This window comes from Eptesicus fuscus, chromosome 21 (genome assembly GCF_027574615.1).
Source record: "Eptesicus fuscus isolate TK198812 chromosome 21, DD_ASM_mEF_20220401, whole genome shotgun sequence".
In the NCBI taxonomy this organism is placed as follows: Eukaryota; Metazoa; Chordata; class Mammalia; order Chiroptera; family Vespertilionidae; genus Eptesicus; species Eptesicus fuscus.
Window position 1 is genome coordinate 41916145 of NC_072493.1, and position 20378 is coordinate 41936522.

Consider the following 20378-nt stretch of genomic DNA (forward strand, 5'->3'; position numbering starts at 1 on the left):
TGCAAATGAATTAGGCAGGCCCATACATAAATTATGCAAATGCAGGCTGCAGTCTCGGGATTGTGGGAAATAAATTAGGCAGATGTTTTAAACGAAGGCTAGGCAGGATGCCGGTTAAGACACTGGGCATCGAGAGGCAGATGGGTATGTGAGTGTGGGTGTAAATTACGCAGCTGGGTCTCAGTTTTGCCTCACTACTGGAATAAAATTATGCAGAGTGGTCGTTGCTGCGGACTGGACTTCTACCTGTGCTGATGTGAGTAAAAATTACAGTCAGGTGGCATAAATTATCCTCACATCAGCAATCACTCGTGAATGGTGAATGGAGGGTGCAAACCACGACTGCATGTCTGGGAAATACAGAGCTAGAGGAGGCAGATGTGGGCATGCCTCTGTGTATGTCCATGGATAATTATGCAAATTGCCCCCGTGCCCCAAATCAATTAGCACTGTCAGGAAACACAAGGCGGGCTTATGCGACTGTAGCATGAACTGTGCAAACAGGGCATGTCTTATGGAAAAAGTAGGAATAAATAATGCAAACGACAAGGAGAGCAGGGAAACGTGCCCACACCTAGCAAGGAGCTGGCTACCGGAACGGCAGGATGCGTTGCACAGACCACACGGACTCCGCAGCACACGTGGCTCCCTTGTGGGAGCTAAAAGGCGCCCCTTCTGGGTGGGACTATTGCCAATGGCAACCTCCCCTCCCCCTCCACCCACCCAGGCAGAGGAGCCCCTTCCAGGGCCTGGAGCACCATCTAGACATGGCTTGGGAGCACCCTCGGGACTCCAGCCCCACTTGCCCTCCCTCTCCAGCCCGAAGCTCTTGCTCAGGGCGTGACCCGGCGCCCTCTGGGGGTGAGAGCATGCATTTCTGCAGATGCATGAGCCGGCCCGCCAAGCCCAGGGCGCCACCCCTCTGGATTTTGCAGACGTGCATGCACCAAGGCGGAGTCCCCGGTCCGTGCTCACCTGGACCACCCCCGGGGAAAAGACGGCCAGGATGAGGTACAGCCAGACGTAGGCGAAGATGCTCCAAGAGGCCGTGACAAAGAAGACCCTCAGGTGCTTGATCTTGCGGCTCTCGCCGGCCGGGATGACGTAGACGCACACGGCAATGACCACGAACATGTTGAAGGCGGCGCTGCCCACGATGGTGCCCGGGCCCAGCTCGCCCGCCTGGAAGTTGTGGCCGCAGACCTCGATGACGGACAGCAGGATCTCGGGCGCCGAGGAGCCCAGGGCCATGAGCGTGAGGTTGGACACGGTCTCGTTCCAGATGCGGACGGTGCCCACGCTGGTCTCGCCGTTGGCCTTGGTGATGGTGATCTCCTTCTCCTTCGACGTGATGACCTCGATGGAGGCCATGAAGCGGTCGGCGATGATGGACACGCCCAGGAACATGTAGACCATGGCCACAAAGTAGACCACTGCCCGCGCCGCCTTGTCGCCCAGCGAGGGGTCGTCGGGCTCCCAGACGGGCAGCAGGACCCCCGGCTGGCAGCGGTTGGAGCCCTGACAGACCTCCGTGCTGGTGTCGCTGTCATTGGTGGGGGAAGGTGGCAGAGAGGGGGTCGGGGTAGCCGCCCCCGAGCATGGGGGAGCCCCCAGGAGGAGCGCAAACCCCACCAAGGCCAGGGGAGCCATGGAGGGGGGCGGGGTCCTGCGGGGGAGGAGGAGGAAGTTTGGGTGAGAGGAGCGCACCCCTCCCTGACACACAGGAGTCAAGGCTTGATGGGGATGGAGAAGGAGGGAGAAGCTGAGGACTAGTCAGGGAGGATGGAGAAGGAGGGAGAAGCTGAGGACTAGTCAGGGAGGATGGAGAAGGAGGGAGAAGCTGAGGACTAATCAGGGAGGATGGAGAAGGAGGGAGAAGCTGAGGACTAATCAGGGAGGATGGAGACCGAGGGAGGCAGACAGAGACGAAGGGAGAAAGACACAGGAAGGTAAAGACAGACGCACAGCAGATGGGACTGTAAATTGGTCTCACCACTCTGGGAAACCAAAGCTGAACCATGTGCACGCTACGACTCAGCAATTCTGCTCCCAGGCATTACCCAGGAGAAACAGGTCATGTGTCCACCAATAGACTAGACATATACAAGAATGTTTTAAAAATATGTAGATATATGTATATGTATATATGCATACTAGAGGCCCAGTGCACGAATTTCGTGCACTGGGAGGGGGGTGGTGTCCCTCAGCCCAGCCTGCACCCTTTCCAATCTGGGACCCCTCAGGGGATGTCCAACTGCTGGATGTCCCTATGGGATTGGGCCTAAACTGGCAGTCAGACATTCCTCTCAAAATCCGGGTCTGCTGGCTCCTAACCACTGGCCTGCCTGCCTGATTGCCCTTAACTGATTCTGCCTGCCAGCCTGATTGCCCCTAACTGCTCCCCTGCCAGCCTGATTGATGCCTAACTGTTCCTTGCCAGCCTGATGTCCCCCAACTACCCTCCCCTGCTGGCCCAGTTGCCCCCAACTGCCCTCCCCTACCAGCCTGATGGCCCCCAACTGCCCTCCCCTCTGGCCTGATCACCCCTAACTGCTCTTCCCTGCCAGCCTGATCGCCCCTAACCACCTCTGCCTCGGCCCCTGCCACCATGGCTTTATCTGGTCTAATTAGCATGTTATGCTTTTATTAGTATAGATATGTATATGTGTACATGTATATATGTATATGTATGTATGTATATATGTATATACATGTAAATTTATTTCAGAGAGAGGAAGGCAGAGGGAGAGAGAGAGAGAAACATCAATGATGAGAGAGAATCATTGATCAGCTGCCTCCTGCACGCCCTACACTGGGGATTGAGCCTGCAACCCAGGCACATGCCCTGATCAGGAATCAAACCGAGACCTCCTGGCTCACAGGTCAGCGCTCAACCACTGAGCCACTCTGGCTGGATTACAAGAGTGTTCCTAGCAACTTCACGTCTAATAGCTGCCACTTTGCCCAGATGCCTGTCAGCAGTAAAATGGAGAAGCATCACGGGGTCACACCGAGGAATACTACACAGCACTGAAAAGGGAGTGCGCTACTGATACACCCAACAACACAGACGAATCTCACAGACACGCAATGCATGAATGAAGCCAGGCACAAAAAAAACAGATGGAATAATTTAGTGAGAGGTGAAGGGCTGGAGGCGATTCTTTAGGTGATTCTAATGGTTCCCAACTTGGCCCTCAGAGGCTCATGCTCGGAGTCGGGCTGCAAGGGGGTGCTGGGGTCTCTGTCTGTCTCAGGTGGGGCTGAGAAGGGGCGGCTGGAGGGCCTGTCACCCGTCCCACCCCACCTGGTGGCAGGTGTCTCTCTCCAGTACCCCGTCTCTGTGAGGCGCATAATTCCTTAGCAGCTGTGACATAGGAACCGTTTTGGAGGTTTTGTCCTGTTTGTGGGTGTGGGGTCTCTACTATTTCAGGGCCTCTCTTCCTGTGTCTGGTCCTGGGTTAGAGTGGCTGTGTCTGTCTGTTTAGATTTCTTTTAAAAATGCAAACCAGTGCACATCTCCCCGCTGCTCAGAACCCTCGTTGCTCCCTCCTCACTCAGAGCACCAAAGTCCCCTGCTCTGCCCGGCTCATACGCTCTCGCACCGTCTGGCCCCCATCCCCTCTGGCTCATCCCCTCTTTCTTCCCCTGCTCCCTCGGCCCAGCCACACCACCTCCTCGCTGGTCCTGACGCCTCTGCCTCCCGGGACAAGTGCCTGCCTCAGGGGCCTTGCACCTGCTGTTCCTTTCCCTCAGGTTCCCCTCCACATCCCCCTCTCTCTCCTCAAGGGGTCCTCTTCTCTGAACATTGTATTCACCATGCACCGGCCCTCTTGGGGGGACTCCCCAACCACTCCCCAGATGAGAGGACCAAGGCTCAGAGAGGCTCAGTAACTCGCCTGAAGTCCCCCCAGCAACAACCCCGTGCTCCTAGTTTCTCTTCCCAAGAGTGGCCCTGACTTCCAGCTCCTCTGCCCCACCCCTGCGTTGCCATGGTAACACAGCAACCTGCAAAAAAAGGAACTGAGAGAGGAAGGGAGGGGGCCTCCTGGCCTCCTCCAACCCTGACCCCTCTCTGGCCACCAGCCGCTCTTCCCCCAGCACCTTCCATTTTTGTCTGAAGCAAGTTCTCAGAGCCTAGCCCACAGCCTGCTCCCAACACACCCACCTCCTCGCGCACGCACTCCCGGCTGGGAGCTGGCTCCTCCTGGAGAGGGAGGCAGAATGTTGGCAGAACCTCCCTGAGAAGGAGTGTGTGTGTGTGTGTGTGTGTGTGTGTGTGTGTGTGTAGGCGGGAGAGAGGGGTGATTCTTAAAGGGCCACCGCACAATTAGCCCCCCATCGGCAAGTCCCCTAATGATATGTCTAATTAGCAGCCCCCTAATTAGCAACGACTTAGGCATAATTACAAACCCATCAGGATCCAAAGCAAAGACTCACGCTCTTCTCCCTCCCTCCCCCCCTCGGCTTTCAGGAGGAACAGGGCCACCTGGGAGCCAAGCCTTCCTCTGAAGCATCTCACTCCCTCTCTCGGGCAGGGCCATGGCCTGCGAGCCTCCCTCAAGTCCAACCACCTGTCCCACCCCCTAGTCGCCAGGGAGGCCAGGGCCAGCCAGGGCTGCTCTCCGTGCCCACAGAGCAGGCTGGTTCACTGCCTTTCCCTCAAAAACCTGGCTTCCTCTCACGGAGGCCTCGGGGGAGGAGAGACAGCACAAGATAAATATTTGTGAAATGAACAGCCGAGGTCTGCGCCTGTGGCTGGGGACAGCTGAGCGCCCCTCCTCTGCCTCCTGCCTCTGCCTCTCTGTCCATCAGCAGAGCTGAAATCTAATCTGGGCTGAGGATCCGGGGGCGACAGGATCAGGTTGAGGCCAGGGAGGGAGCCGGGAGGGCAGATGGCCGGCCCCATCTCCGGAGCCATCTCCCTTCTCTCCCGGGGCCAGCGGCCAGCTGGGTCAGTGGTGAGCACCCCGCTTTCGCCTCACAGGCCTCTTGGGACCTCAGAGCCCTCCTCTGCAGAATGGGGCTGCCAGCTTGAGGGGGTCCAGTCTGGCGTGAGGGAAGGGTGGGGCACACTGCTGAGGGCCGTGGTGGTTCCCAACTGTGCTTGTGGGGGGCAGGGGGTGCCCGCCGCCCCTCGCACAAATGTGCAAGGTGGGGACCCAGGCTTTGAAACGTGCACATTTACTGCTGCAGGTTGAGCCATGTGATGTGTCAGCCTGGGGATCACACACATGTGCGTGCGCGCACACACACACACACACACACACGGTGAGACATGCGATGTCTCAGCCTGGGGATCACACACATGTGTGCACACACACACACACACACACACACACGGTGAGACATGCGATGTCTCTGGGGATCACACACATGTGTGCACACACACACTGTGAGCCATGCGATGTCCCAGCCCGGGGATCTCACACACAGTGCTCGTGGGTGACCTGGAGCCCAGGAGGGAGAGGGCTTGGCCAAGTCACAGCTTCAGGTCGGGCAGAGCAGAGATGGCAACTCATCTCGGGACTCCTGACCGGGTGCTCCTTTAACCCCGCCGGAGCCACGTGGCACCGGGAGCCTCACCCGTCCCTTGTCCCTCACTCGAGCCCACTTCCTCTGGGGCCCCCTCCCTCCAGGAAAGAAGGTGCCCTGGCCAGGGGCCTGTAGCCTCAGAAGGGCCCGCCCGGTCCCACCAGGGGCGGTAGAGGACCCTCTGGGCTCCGTCCCCACGGACCGCACCGCGGAGAGTCTGAGGCCCGCACACCTCCAGCGGGTGGAGATGAGGCCGCAGGAGGGGCTGGCGTGGCCGGACCAGGACCTAGGGCTCTGCCCGGAGCAGGAAAGGCGCCCAGAATGTGACAAGGCTGAACCGTGATGGACAAACAGCAAGAGGGGTGGCAGTTAGACTGCAGGCAGGACTGGCCATCACGAGAAGAGGAATGGGAGGCTGGGCAGAAGGGCTGGCTCCGTCTGCACGCACAGGGCGCAGGCTAGACGGCAAGGACTGGCCTCAGAGCCGGAAACAGGCGGCGGAGGAAGGCGCTCTGTCTTCAGGGGAGGGACGGGGAGGTGGGGAGGTGCGGCCGGGAGGATGGGAGGGACCCGGGCTGAAGAAGGCAGAGGAGTTTGGGGGACTCCTCGCCTTCTGGGGGAGCCCACTCCGCAGGGCGTATCTTCTTCCTCCAGGTCTCCCCCTGCCAGGGGCGGGACAAAGGTGTGCAGGAGAGCGGGCGAGCGGGCCACCGGGGAGAGGAGGGAGAGCGCCGGGCAGACAGACGCCTAGACAGACAGACGGAGAGGAGAGAGGGGAAGGGGCAGGCGCCCTGACAGCGGGGACGCAGACGGGCAGGGGACAGCGGAGCCGGGAAGCGCACAGATGGCGAGGGAGGACGGAGGAGCCTGGACTTATATAGAGGCGGCGCTGGAGGCAGCGCACCGGGCACCGAGGGACCGCGAGGAGCGTGAGACCAGACAGGGATGCAGGGACGGACTCCGAGGCAGCGGGCGGCCGGACAGAGACCCCCGAGGTGCGGGCGGGAGCGGAGACCCAGACACAGGAAGTCGCGGGCGGGGAGGGAACGCGGGTGGGGAGGGGGCGGTGTGCTCTCGCCCCTCGGTGCCCAGGAGGCACCCCCTCCCCAGCCCGCCATACTCCCCGGAAGGCAGCGGGGGCTGAGGATGTTGGCTGCTGGCGGCGCCCCCGCCCCTTGGAAAGGCCTGGGTACCCCCACCTGGATTGTGCAGCCCCCCAGCCGCCATCGACGAGCTCAGGGAAAAGCGGCTCCTGGCTCCACAGACGCCCCCTCCCCCAGGCTGGGGAACTCCGTCCTCCCCCCACGCCCCCACCCAACGGGGGACCTCTTACCTGCGGCCACAGCCTGGGAAGGGTCCCCCCAGCCCTGGGCTGGCAGTGGTGGGCGAGTCTGCCCGACAGGGAGAGAGAGAGAAGAGGGAGAGGGAGAGAGAGAGAGAGGAGCTGGAGACTGAGAGGGAGAGCCAGGGAGAGGGGAGGGAGAGGGGATCGAGGGAGGAGAGAAGGGGGGGAGGGACGGGGGGAGGGGAGGCTGGAGGGGAGGAGGAGCGCTGGAGAGGGAGGAGGAAGAGGCGGGGAGAGGGCAGGCGGCCGGGCGGGGGCGGCTTGGGGCGGGGCCTGGCGAGGGGCGGGGCGGAGGAGGCAGCCCCAGCCGCCTACCCTCCCACCGGGTTCAGCACCGCAGGCGGGGACAGCGGCGGAGGGCACTCTCTCTGTTTTGGGGAGACCTGGAGGGGTCCTTCAGAGGCACCCTCCGCCCCCATCCCCAACACACACACAGTCTCTGATCCACAGAAGGGCCAAGGACGCAAAAAATAGCTACAAATAGTTACCGGCTCCCAGAACTGGGGGGAGGACGGAATGTTTAGCCCCTCAGATCCAAACTCACAAACAACCACAAAGGCGCCCGTTAATAATAATACAGCGGCGGCCACTCTCAAGGCCCTCGCCACGTGCAGGCGGTGCTACCGACATTTTTCTAAGCGCCTGACACGTGCTGATGTAGCTAACCCCCTCACAGCCCTGCGAGGTGGACGCTATTAGCCGGTTACAGATGGGGAAACGGAGGCACCGAGGGGTGAAGGGTGGCTTCAGGCTCTGCCCCCGGAACCGCTACACCACACGTCGCCCCGGACCGCGGGCCTGGCAGGAGGCCAGGAGGTGAGCTGCGGAGGGCCAGGTGGCCCAGACCAACTCCCGAGCCCGGAGTGGACACACCCACACACGCCTCTCTCTAGGGCAGGGGTCCTCAAACTTTTTAAACAGGGGGCCAGCTCACTGTCCCTCAGACCGTGGGAGGGCCGGACTATAGTTTTAAAAAAACTATGAACAAATTCCTATGCACACTGCACATATCTTATTTTGAAGTAAAAAAACAAAACGGCAAAAACACCCGCATGTGGCCCGCGGGCCGTAGTTTGAGGACGCCTGGGCTAGGGTGTGCGCCCTGAGACCCACCCACCACGAATCACTCTCCCCGAGTCCCCCAGGGTCCCCTCCCGCCCGGCACGGAGGTGACGGCGCAGGTGGGCAGCGGGAGGGAGACATACGCTCCCTGCCAATCCCCACCCTGGGCCTGTGTCCTGGGGGAGGAGAAGTCAGGGTCAGAGAAATGGCGGGCTGCCCCGTAAAGGCCCCGCGGAGCGCTGGCGGCTGGGCCTTCGCTGTCACTGCGGGCGTCACACCGACGGGTGGGCTTCCACGGTGGGAGGCCGATGGCCAGAAGGACCGCTCCTCAGGGAGCAGGATCCCACCCACCTCTGCCCCGGGAGGAAGGGGCCCACCGTCCCACCAGCCTGATCCTGCTCAGAGTTAGTCCCCAGCCCTCCGACCGATTCCTGGCCGCTGGAGGGGGAGGGCAGACCTTCATGTCACCCGACCCCCACTGGTCGGGGAGGGAGGCGGTCACCCCGGCCCCCACGGGTCGGGGAGGGAGGCGGTCACCCCGGCCCCCACGGGTCGGGGAGGGAGGCGGTCACCCCGGCCCCCACGGGTCGGGGAGGGAGGCCTCTGAGTCTTCCTGGTGCCAGAGCCGGGGCAGGTCCCACCGCCATGGGCTGCGGCTGGAGATCAGCCTTGTCTCCAGCCCCTGGGCTTTCCATTTAGGACGGACCTCGTCCTTCCCAGCGTGGTGTGTCCCGAGCCCTAGCTCAGCGTCCCGGGGGACCTAACTCTATCACTTCCTGCTGGGGTCCAACCTCAGCGTTACCCACAGGGTCTGGCCTCAGACCCCCTCTGCAGTTGGACAGCTCCCCAGTGTCCTTCACACCCTTCCCTCTACTCAGAGGCTCCATTTCCTCGTTCCCTACTGGGACCAGTCTCAGGTCCAGAGCTCTGCACTGGGGTCTCACCCGTCCTCCCTGCAGGTCCAACCCCAGCTCTCTCCACCTGGGCCCAACCTCAGGCCTTTCCCCTACAGCAGCCATTTCCTTTCATCTCATGGGATGCATAAACTCATTACTAATATTCTGTGCAAGCCAACAAATACATTCTTTAGTGCTCTGACACACATACACAGGTGTAATTTTTATTTGACACAGGTGTAATTTTTATTTGATCACACCCAACGGCTATTGTGTTGGCTGTTGTCATTTAAAAAATACATTTTAAAAATTATTTTCAGAGACAGAGAGGGAGAGAGACATCAATGATGAGAGAGATATAGACCATTGATCAGCTGCCTCCTGCATGCCCCCTACCAGGGATCGAGCCCACCACTCAGGCATGTGCCCTGACCCAGAATCCAGCTGGTGACCTCTTGGTTCACAGGCTGGCGCTCAGCCACTGAGCCACACTGGCCCTGTGGCCGTTGTCATTTTTCTATTTGACAACCTAAGGGGTGAGGTCCGTGCCCTGGCTAAATGGTCTGGGACTGCACGCTTTAACCTTCTCGGCACACCGGCGGAAACCGCTGCCCTGCAGTCGGGCCTTTCTCACCGTGGTTTAACCTCAGCCTTTCTGCGAGGGCCCACCCTCATCTCTCTCCTCTGAGGTCCACACTGCGGTCTCTTCCTGCCTCTGGCCGATCCCTGGATCCTCTCTCCCATGTCCCCCCACTTCCCTCCGTTCTTCTGGGCGAGTCCAGCCCAGCACCTGGCGCCAGGCTCTCAGGACTCGCTTGCTGAACAAAAGAATAAAGACAACGGCGAGTTCAGCTCCTCGGGACAGAAACGCCATGGGTGGCTGGTCAGTTCTCACCTGGAGCGGAAGGGGGGGGGGTGAGATCACCCCCTTTTCAATGGGAACACTGAGGCCCAGAGGAGTGCGTCAGGTGAGGTCGCAGGGCGCCCTGGGGCCCCAGCACCGGGGGGCTGGCCAGGCATGCCCTCCTCCAGGACTCGTCCCCCCCAGCAAGGGCTGGAGGCGAGCACCCCAATGGTGGGCAGTGGGTGGGTGCTCAGGAGGCTGAGGTCCCAGCAGGCCCCGGGCCCACCCTGTCCCCCAGCACTTGCGTCCGACGCCTCCTCTGCTCCACTTGGTGCCGCAGCCGCGCCAGGACCAGCTCCGAGGCCTGAATCAGACTGTGCTGGGGGAACAGAGAGAGGGCGGGGTGAGAGAGCTGAGGGGTGCCGGTCAGACCACCCCATTGGCCCGGAGCCCAGCCATGGGGGGGCCGGAGAGCAAACCAGTGTGCGGGTGGGACAGGTCTCAGCGAGTGAAGGTTAGACCCGGGGCGGCCTTCAGTGAATTCCAATGGGAGGAACAAGCCTGGCCAACTGTTAGTCTGAGGTTAGAGGCTGATGACAGAGACGGGATGGACCAAAATATGAGAGACTGCGTTCTGTGGGAGGGAGGTCTGACCCTGGAGAGGCTGAGGTGAGGCCACAGGCAGAGAAAAGGAGGCCGACAGGACAGAGGAGGGCGGAGCAAAGCGGACAAGAGAGGAATGTCCCACATGGTGGTGGGGGGGGCGGGTGGCGCGGAGCTAGATGGCCGGGGAGTCTGAGGTGGGACAGAGATCTTAGTGAAATGGCTCGAAACGGATCACAGTGCGGGGTGACGGGAGGGTCCGAGCACAGCGAAGGGCAGTCCTGCCGCCTCGGTCACACCGCAGACGCCTCCTGTGGCCTAACCTCTGAGCTTTCCTTTTTTTTTTTAAATTTATACACACACACACGTATATATTTTATAAAGAGAAAGAGAGACATCGATTTGTTGTTCCACTTACTTTTGCACCTGCTGGCTGATTCCTGCACGTGCCCTGACTGGGGAGCAAACCCACAAGCTTGGTGTATGGGACGGCACTCAAACAGAGCCACCCCGCAGGGCCTAAGCCCTTTCCATGAGGGTCTAACCTCGGGCCGCTCCGGAGCCTGACCTCATTGCGTTTTACTCAGGTCTAACCTCCTCCACTGGTTCAACTCAGACCCTTTCCCCGGGGTCTGCCCTGCATGGTTCCCCTGAGGCCTCCCCTAGGCCATTCCACTGCGGGACAGACCGGAGGACGAGCCCAAATAAGACTCCGAGGAGGCAGTGAGGTCAACGCAGTGGAGAGAACCCAGGCTGGACAACACGGGAAGGATCCTGGAATCGGACCAGATGGGAGAAGCAAGGAACACGTTAGGAAACGCATGCTCACCATGGCCTAAGGGGTGGGGGCTGGGCCATGGGGAAAAGGTCAGAGGTCAGGCTATATTAGCTGGAGGTGAATCTGCAATGGAGGGTCCCGGGTTGGACCCCAGACCACTGGAACGGCTGGATATGAGACCGTGACAGGGGAAACGGCAGTCAGGCTGCTTGGGAGGGTCAGAGGTCAAAGTACAGCCGAAAGCTGGACAGTGGGCCACAGCTCCCAGGCCTGACCACCACAGAAAGTTGGGAGGTTGGACTAAGGAAGGGCTCGAGGTGGCCAGAGCGGAGAGCTGGAGGCTGGCTGCGGAAGGGGGGCTGGAGGCCGCACTGCGGGCAGGGAGGGAAGGGGGACTCCGGAGCCGGAAGCTCAGCAGCTGCTGCTGGGAGACCACAGCCAGAGTGAGGCTGGTCACGCGCACACCAGGGGTGGCTGCAGCGAGGAGGCGCGGTCATGGGGGGCAAAGGGAAGGATGGAGGTCAGATCACAGGGGCAGATCGGGGCCAGGCCACAGGGAAGAGACCGAGGCGACAAAGCACGAGGAATGAAGGACAAAAGTCAGGGAGGCCGAGGGGCACTGGGGGGACAGATGCTGCATCAGAATCCCCTTCACCAGTGGGTGCTCCCCAACTGTGAGTGCTCCCCCCGCTGTGTTCCCCGCCAGCTGTGAGTGCTCCCCCAGCTGTGAGTGCTCCCACCAGCTGTGAGTGCTCCCCCAACTGTGAGTGCTCCCCCAGCTGTGAGTGTTCCCCGCCAGCTGTGAGTGCTCCCCCAGCTGTGAGCGCTCCCGCAGCTGTGAGTGCTCCCCCAGCTGTGAGTGCTCCCCAGCTGTGAGCGCTCCCCCAGCTGTGAGTGTTCCCCGCCAGCTGTGAGCGCTCCCCCCAGCTGTGAGTGCTCCCCCAGCTGTGAGTGCTCCCCCAGCTGTGAGTGCTCCCCCAGCTGTGAGTGCTCCCCCAGCTGTGAGGGCTCCCCCAGCTGTGAGCGCTCCCCCAGCTGTGAGCGCTCCCCCCAGCTGTGAGCGCTCCCCCAGCTGTGAGCGCTCCCCCAGCTGTGAGCGCTCCCCCAGCTGTGAGCGCTCCCCCAGCTGTGAGCGCTCCCCAGCTGTGAGCGCTCCCCCCAGCTGTGAGTGCTCCCGCAGATGTGAATGCTCCTTGCCAGCTGTGAGTGCTCCCAAAGCTTTGAGTGCTCCCCCAGCTGTGAGCGCTCCCCCCAGCTGTGAGCGTTCCCCCAGCTGTGAGCGCTCCCCCCAGCTGTGAGTGCTCCCCCAGATGTGAATGCTTCCCTGCCAGCTGTGAGTACTCCCAGCTGCCCCTTCTCCTGGGAGCTCTCCTGAGTCAACAGGAACCACCTCCCAGAAAGAGATTCCTCCCACTCCCCCGGTGGGGGCCTGTAGCCAATCCCCTTGCCTGAAGGTGAGGGAATCTACCCCCCCGCCCTCCCCTACACATTCCCTGTGAACACGCCCTCCATCAAGCAGGTGTACGAAAACCCCACCTCAGGCTCCGCTTCCAGAGACCCAGCCCGCGGAGCCCGCTACCTGCAGGATGTGCACGCCCTTCAGGGAGACCACGGCGAGCTCCCGCAGCCCGTCCCCGGTCAGGTCCACGTGGGCCATGGCCAGCAGCGGGCTGGGGAAGCTCCTCTGCCACAGCAGGCGGAATCCGCGCTCGGCCTCGGGGAGCCCCGACTCGGGGCCGCAGTATTTGTAACAGAGCAGCTCCTGCAGGGGCGCGGGGCTGGGGTTACACAGGGCGCCGGGGACGGTGGAGGGGAGGGTGGGTGTCAGCCCTTCCCTCAGGTCCTACCTGCCCATAGGTGGCCACCAGGACTTCCGGCTGCCCGTCCAAGTCGACATCGGTGACCAGGCCACAGAGGACGCTGTCAAACTGGTCACTGCCAGGCAAGAGAAGCTGGTCCTCCAGCCCCCGGCTCAGCAGGTCCCTGAGGGTCCCCAACGCAGGGCAGGCTGAGGTCAGATCGCAGCGCCCACCACCCTTAGTGCCAGACCCTGGGCCAGGTGCCCACACGGCTCCACTTCGAAGGACTGCACGCCCTCATCTCCAACCGGATCATCTTCCCATCCACCACGGGGAACTCACATCCCTTACTCAGACTGCCCAGCTGCTACTCCCCAATCCGACTCCCAAATGGAAACCGACATGGGCCCCTTGGGGATCTAGACACCCACACTGTCCCCATGGAGCCTGGAGAGCTTGGTCCCCACTGCCCACCAGGTGTGCCACAGCTGCCTCGTGCCGGTTCACCAGAGGAAACTCTCACAAGTTTTGCAAGCCTGCTGGCACCGTGTCAGTGGCCTGATCTCTCCCACGGTGGGAGTATTTACACCATGGGAATCGGCACATGCTACAAACCGAGCTTTTCTCACACGCGAAGGCAGTTGTGACACACCTGCCAGCAGGCTTTATCCCCCTCCTCCGGGGAGCGCGGACAGCTCGTGCCCATTCCAAGGCCTCCACACACCCCCTACAAGTTCTACACTTAAACACTTGCACCCACTCCCTGGGACACGAACACCTTTCCCTGCCCAGCCCTGAACAACCTCACCCAAAGGGACTTCCTGCTGAGAAGGACAAGGACAGACCACAGAGCAAAGGTATGAGGTGAGACGGCACCACGCGCCGGGCCCCTCACCGATACACCACGGCTGGCTCCAGCATGCTGGCCACGAGCACGCTGTACTCCTCCCGCTGCGGCCCGCCCTTGGTCTCTGGAGAAAGAACGTGAATGGGGGGTGGGTCTGAGGGGACAGGTCCAGGGTTCTCCTCACACCTCCCTCCCCTCGGTGAGAGGAACACAGGTTAGACCTCAGAAGAAAGACCTGAGGGTGTGCTACAGAGGGAGGGTCAGAGGTTAGAGGAGGGGAGTGACTGAGGTTAGAGACCAGGAGAACAGGAAGTCTGGGGTTAGACCACGATAGCAGAAGAGGCAAAGGCTGGTGACAGCAGGAAGGTCCAAAGCTGGGCCACAGTAGGCGTGACGGTGGGAGGGAAATAAACACCAGCCCGGGGGACAGATGGCAGATGGCCGAGGTCAGGCCCGGGGAGGCAGCAGCGAAGGATGGACCCCGTAAGAGGAGCAGAGCGACATGCGGGGGGAGAGGCGAGACCGTGAGTGGTGGGACAGCGAGTCCTCAAGAAAAGCCCGGGCGAGAGCACAGCGGGAGAGTGAGACAGAGCAGGGAGCAGGGTGAGGTCAGACCCCCACGTGCAAGGCAGAGGCCCACGCCGGGTCTCAGATGAGACGGAGGTGCGGGAGCTGGGAGACCTGAGGGCGTGGAGGGAGGGGAGGCACACGGAGGGACGGGGGAGGGGGGAGGGCTGGACTCTGGAGCAGGGCACACATATGCATGCGGGGTCGCCGAGCTTGCAGAGTTGTTCCCCCATGTCCAGGGCTCACCCTCGGGGGTCGAGAGGCTGAACACGATCACGCGGGAGATAGGGCCATCCTGCAGTACTGTCCACGTCTGCAGAACCTCTGCGGGGAGGGTGGCACTCAGGGCTCTGCCACCGCCCTCAGCCCCCCACCCCTACCTCCCAGGCCCCGCCATCACCTCGACTCCGCTGGTCCACATGGGCCACACGGACGTAACCACTCTGACAGCCGAGGGCTGACAGTCGCCGGGAGGTGCTGGGGAGGTTGTGGACGTCAAGCCAGAGGACACTGGAGGGGGGGCGGCGGACAGGGGGGCCGGAGGCCGTCACCGGGTCCCAGTCCCACATTCCACCTCCCCATCCGGCCCCTCCCTGTAGCCCTGGGACCCCCGCTGCTGCCTGATTTCTCTGAGGTAATCCCCCGCCACCCGCTTTCTCTAGGGGTCAATTCCCACGCTGGTTTCTCTGCGGCCACCTGCCCTGGTCCCGTCTGGCCACTCTCAGGGGCTCTCCTACCTACTGGTCAGGTTGGTGAGCTCTGGGAAGAGATTTTCCACGGGCTGTTCCTCAAACTGATGCAGCCCCTCGTTCTGGGAGAACCAAGACCCAACACCCGCTTGGATCAGTGGCCATCCCGTGACGACGCCGGCAGGGCTGAGCCCGCCACGCCTCCCCCTGCCTCACCTCCTTGTAGAGATGAATGGCCGGGTCATTCCCGCTCAAGAGAAACACGGTCTCCAGCTGATCCCCAACCTGGACCCTGAAAGCAGAGACATGTAGGACCCCCGTGTGGCAGAGCCTGTGCAAAACCTCTGCCTCCAAGAACCCTAACATTCTGGGATCCAGCCACTGGATCCAGGGCCAGAACTTCGGGGTGCAGAACTATAGAAAGTTAGCATGCTAGAACCTTCCATTTCTAGAGCCCTCATCTGCTAGAGTCTTCATTCCGGATGAGATTTAGGAATCCTATATAATAAAAGGCTAATATGCAAATTGTCCCTACAGGCGGGAGTTGGACCAACCGGGAGTTAGACGTGCGCTGACCACCAGGGGGCGGCACGGAACATGGTGGGCATCGACGATGCAGCAGTGGAGGCACTGCCAGCCCCAATGGGCCCCGATGAGAGTGGGACCGCAGCGGGATGGTGGAGCAGGTGAGTGAGCAGTGCCAGGCCAAGGCGGCAGGCAGCCGGGGGAAGGGAGGCCTTGGCCGGCAGGAGCGAGGGACCCTACCAGTGCACGAATTTTGTGCGCCAGGCCTCTAGGGTGATATAAAGCTCTAGAGGGGGTCGCAGAGGCCGAGGACACTAGAATCTCTTCCTCTAGAACTAGTTCTGTTCTCTGTCTCCTTTGAATTACTAGGCCTTGTATAAACTGCCACCAAGGATATTCAGATGCAGAATGGTAGAACATCCAGATCCTAGAATCGAGAAAATCTGTTTCTAGAACTCTCACCTGCTAGAGCAGAGGCTGGCAAACTATGACCCCACAGGCCAAATCCAACCTAGCACCTGTTTTTATAAATAAAGCTTTATTGAAGCACAGTCATATCCACTCATTTACATAGTCAATGGCTGCCTTCCTGTGATAACAGCAGACAAGTAAGTTGTGACAGAGACGGTCTGGCCCTCAAAAGCCTAATATTTACCAGATTTGCCGCCTGGGCCTTTACAGAAAAAGTTTGCCAGCACCTGTGCTAGACCCTTGGTGTTCTAGGATGGAATCCAGAGCTCTAGAATGGAATCCTCATAGTGTGGGATTCTAGAACCTCCGGGTTCTAGATGATCTGTAGGGTGGCTCCCTGAACTATGACAATGTTAGGACCTTATCATGACAGAACCTCAAAATTATCAAACTACAGTACTTCCAGTTCCTGGAATCTCAGGGCTCGCAACTCTAGAAAATAGCATTTCTAGCTCTTGGAACATCCAAATCTAGAAACTGAGATCCCGAGAACCTGAGATTTCTAGATATCTAGAACACGGGTGCTCAATGAACTCTGATTATCTAGTTTGGCGATAACAAAATGGTAGCCCCTCAGCCACGCCTGGCCCATGGACACCTTAAACGCACGCTGCTCTAAAAAGACAGAGCTAGAATGTGATTGTCTATGGGCACACCCGCACCCTACTGTACCCCTCCCCAGGCTTACTCACTCGGCATGGCACAGCTGGAAAGGAGTGAACCGGAGTTCCAGGTTCAGGCAGCTCTCTGCAGAGGGAGCACAGGCAGATGGGCACGAGGGACCTCCGGGCCCCCTCCCCACCCCCTCCCTCCCTCCAGGACACACTCACGGGCAATGGAGTCAAGGTTGTACTCAGAGCCAGGCTCGTAGTCACAGTAAATGTTAAGGAAGGGGCTGCCTTTGTCCCCTGAATCCTGTGGAAGGAAACTGGCCTCAGGGGAGAGTAGGGGTGGCAGGAGGGATCTGCATCAGATCCAGTGGATCCACATGTATGTAAGGAGGAGGGAACAGGTAGGTGGAGGGGGCTCTGGGTACCTTGATGAACGTGATCCCCACAACCAGGCCCCGCTTTGGGGGCGACTTGTTGAAAGTGTCGATGGAGACAATCTCGGCATCCACTGAGAGGGGATAGTTCAAAGTTCAAGTTTCAGGCAATACCTCCAATCATAGTGACCCCTGACCTCTAGGACTCAATAACCTTTAACCACCACAATTATCATGATCTCTGAATCCTATTGAGTCCAGATCACCATCATCATGGTAGCAGAGATCCTGAATCCTAACCACTGCCAGGCTCCTATTATCCCTGCCCTCTGACCCCAACGCCTCCTGATGATCAGCTCCGATCCCCTTCAATCACCCTGGTCCCCTTTTCCTATCACAGTGATCCAGCTCAGACAGACTCAGAAGCCTTCTCAACACCATCTTCCCCGCCCTCCGGCCCCATAGCGCCACGCACCGGGTATGTAATTGAACTGCAGCTCCTTGGCTACCGGCCGGATTTTCTGTCGGAGGTCTTGGTAGCGGAAGCCCAGCACCTTGCCTTTAAGGGTGGCGGCCAGCAGCTCCCCGCGCCCGCCCGCGCCGCCCGCCAGCCCGTACACGTTGCTCTGCGATGAGAAGCGCGTGAAGCTGTCCTCGCGCAGCGGGCAAGGCCCCGCGGCCACGGTCGCCTCCCCCATCGCGCGCCTCAACCACTCACTCCCGCAGCCCCGCGCGGCCCGCCCTGCCCCACCCGACGCTCCCGAGGCGACCGGGACCTCCGGGTGCCCGCTGGTCGCGCAGGCTGACGACGTCAGCACATGCGTCGCTGCCCTTTACCAAGATGGCCGCCGGGCCTCCCCGGAGACTTTGCCCCAACGCGCCTGCGCGCTATGTGGCCGGTGGCTAACTCCCACAATAAAGCTTAATATATGTCGGGGAACCGTGTGTTCTAAGCGCTTCCCATCTATCAATTTATTTAAAACGCACACGCAGTCTGAGGTAGTTACTGTGTCTTATGGATGAAGGGATTGAGGCACACAGAGGTAAAAGTAAGATCACACTCCTAGTAAGTAGTATTATAACCCAAATAAGACAGCACCAATGGTTTATTAATCACATCACTTTTAAAAGGGTGAAATGGCCCGGCCTGTGTGGCTCAGTGGTTGAGCATCTACCTATGAACCAGGAGGTCACGGTTCGATTCCGGTCAGGCACATGCCCGGGTTTCCAGCTAGACCTCCAGAGGGCCTTGCAGGAGGCAGCCCATCAGGATTCTCTCTCATCGTTGAGGTTTCTCTTTCCCTCTCTCCGCCTCTCTGAAGTCAATAAAAATATATTTATGAAAGAGAGTGCCCGTTGCTTCACCTAATCAATTTGCTCTCAGGAATAACTTTGAATATTAGATTAGAGTCTCATCTATATCTAGACATCCTGTTTCTCATCCCGGAATATCAATTCTCATTGTGAAACCGGCTGATTACTTTAAATCTAGCTTTGAATTAATTTTTTTAAACTAACATCTTGATGGTTTCAAGTTGTTTCTAATTAAAACATTGAATTGAAATATATATAATGGTGAAATGCATTTTCTTACCCCAAAGAAAGAAAGGTCTAGCTATCTGTCCTGACAAAGAACCTCCTCCTTTCTTGAATGGCTTTGTGCCAATCATATTGGCTGGATTATCCCATTGCATCCTCACACCATCCTACTGTTACCCAGCATTCATTACTCAGCATTTATTGGGCACTATGTGCCACACATCCTCTCCAACTTTACTTCGATAACCCTTGCAACAATCCTGCAGAGGTTTATTTATTAGTCCAATTTATAGAGGGTGAAATTGAGGCTCAGGGAGAGGAAGTCCCTTGACTGATAGGCTGGAAAGGGGTGGACAGGATGTTAACCAGGTGTTTCTAATGAAGGGGGATATAAGACATTTGGGGGTGGGGGGCTGGCAATCTGAATCTGTGCCAGTAACCTGCCTTCTCACGCACACTCTTGCTAGCCGATAATTAACTCCGTTGATGCCTGTCCTGTCTTGCAGAACCTGTTTCCCAGAATACTCCCATTTTACAAAGGGGCCATAAACAGAGCATGGAACAGCTTAGCTAGAGGGGAGGTCACAGGAACCACCCAGAGCAGGCACTTAGAATCTATGGTCTTAGGAAAACTGCTGCTGTAGAGCCTAAGACCATCGGAAAACACAGATATTTACATTACAATTCATTAACAGTAGCAAAGTTACAGTTATGAAGTAGCAACGAAAATGATTTTATGGTTGGGGGTCACCACAACATGAGGAACTGTATTAAAGGGTCGCGGCATTAGGAAGGTTGAGAACCACTGACTTAGATACGCTCTAACTTCCCCATCCTAACCGACTCCGGAGGGGCTGTGGAGGCCACCACAAAAGCCTGGTAGTTAGGACACGGAAAACAAAGAAACCAAAGGGTATAGAGGGAAAGCTTCCTCCATAGTCACTCACTCGGGATTTGGAGAACTGACCCGAGTCACTGTACTAGGACATCTGAAAGTAAACGGCTCTATGCTGGATCTGAGTACTCCCTGGGCATTTTTTCGGTTGCCTGGTAAATTCTGTAACACTAAACCCAGGGTCTTAAGAGGTTCCTGAGTATTTTGTCTCTAGAATGGCATGACGGGCTTGGGGACTCGACACCTGTATAGTTTCCAGAGTTGGCCAACTTTCCTGTCACCTCCCTCCATGCGGGAAGAACACCCATACACAGATCGCAGGGTCCGAGACGGCAGTAAGATCCCAGCACGTGGACTACAAGCGTGAAAGCAAGCATTCAATAAACGTGTGAAAAACCTACAGACGATGTGCCAGTCCTTCGCCAGACAGTTACATAAGAGACATAAAAGGCAAGTTCTCAAAGGCAGGTTGGATGAGGAGGGTGTCAGTCCCAGATGTCTGCCTTTGGGGCGTGAACGCCTTAGAGGGCAGGGTCTGGCTCCATGGTGAAGTGCTGTATTCCAAGTGCTGTATTCCCAGGCTCTGGACTAGGGCACGGCACAGCAGGTGCTTCGTTATACTCGCTGGGCGACTAGAATGTGGGGTCTAGTTCTGCTTCTGAAGAATGCTTCGGTCAGGCTTCTACCTCACGTGGTAACCTCTAAATGACATCACTCAGTAACTGTTGAGCGAATGAATAAATGAAGTTCCAGTTTGGAAAGAACTGTCTTAGTGGTTTCCAACCCTACCTGCTTTTTAAAATTGCCTCTGGAACTTTCAGGAAATAAAAAACCCCCGAAGGGTGTGGAACCTAAACCAAACCACAGTTTATCAGGGTGTGATCCAAGCTTAAGGACTTTTTCTGATTTCCAGCACAGCCAGGGTTGAGAATTACTTTTTCAGTCACGAATGGCAGAAATAGATTCTAAACTTCTAAACCATTCTTCAGCCTGTGCTC

The 20378-nt window shown here is 58.7% G+C and overlaps 2 protein-coding genes across 4 annotated transcripts in view; both read right to left on the minus strand.

The window, feature by feature from the left end:
- SLC8A2 (solute carrier family 8 member A2) overlaps positions 1-6998 on the minus strand; it is a 29922-nt gene extending 22924 nt beyond the window's left edge. Inside the window, exons 1-2 of the mRNA XM_008154424.2 lie at positions 6869-6998; positions 976-1666 (exon numbers count right to left, since the gene is read on the minus strand). Coding sequence (XP_008152646.1) covers positions 976-1650 — 675 coding nt within the window. The 5' untranslated portion in view covers positions 1651-1666; positions 6869-6998. The remainder of the gene's footprint in view (positions 1-975; positions 1667-6868) is intronic.
- Positions 6999-9874: 2876 nt separating this feature from the next.
- On the minus strand, positions 9875-17677 carry KPTN (kaptin, actin binding protein). Of its 3 annotated transcripts, none has more exons than XM_054710526.1 (12): positions 17422-17677; positions 16998-17080; positions 16792-16876; positions 16654-16708; positions 15182-15257; positions 15014-15087; positions 14677-14786; positions 14523-14600; positions 13758-13833; positions 12911-12998; positions 12643-12825; positions 9875-10061 (listed from the first exon to the last, which is right to left on the minus strand). In XM_054710526.1, exons 1-12 carry the CDS (start codon positions 17642-17644, stop codon positions 9933-9935), a joined length of 1260 nt encoding a protein of 419 aa, XP_054566501.1. In that variant the 5' UTR covers positions 17645-17677; the 3' UTR covers positions 9875-9932. The 3 variants fall into 3 exon arrangements, with proteins under 3 accessions (XP_054566501.1, XP_008152643.2, XP_054566502.1); XM_008154421.3 differs by having other exon boundaries at positions 12911-13046; XM_054710527.1 differs by lacking the exon at positions 12643-12825 and having other exon boundaries at positions 12911-13046.
- Positions 17678-20378: the final 2701 nt, after the last annotated feature.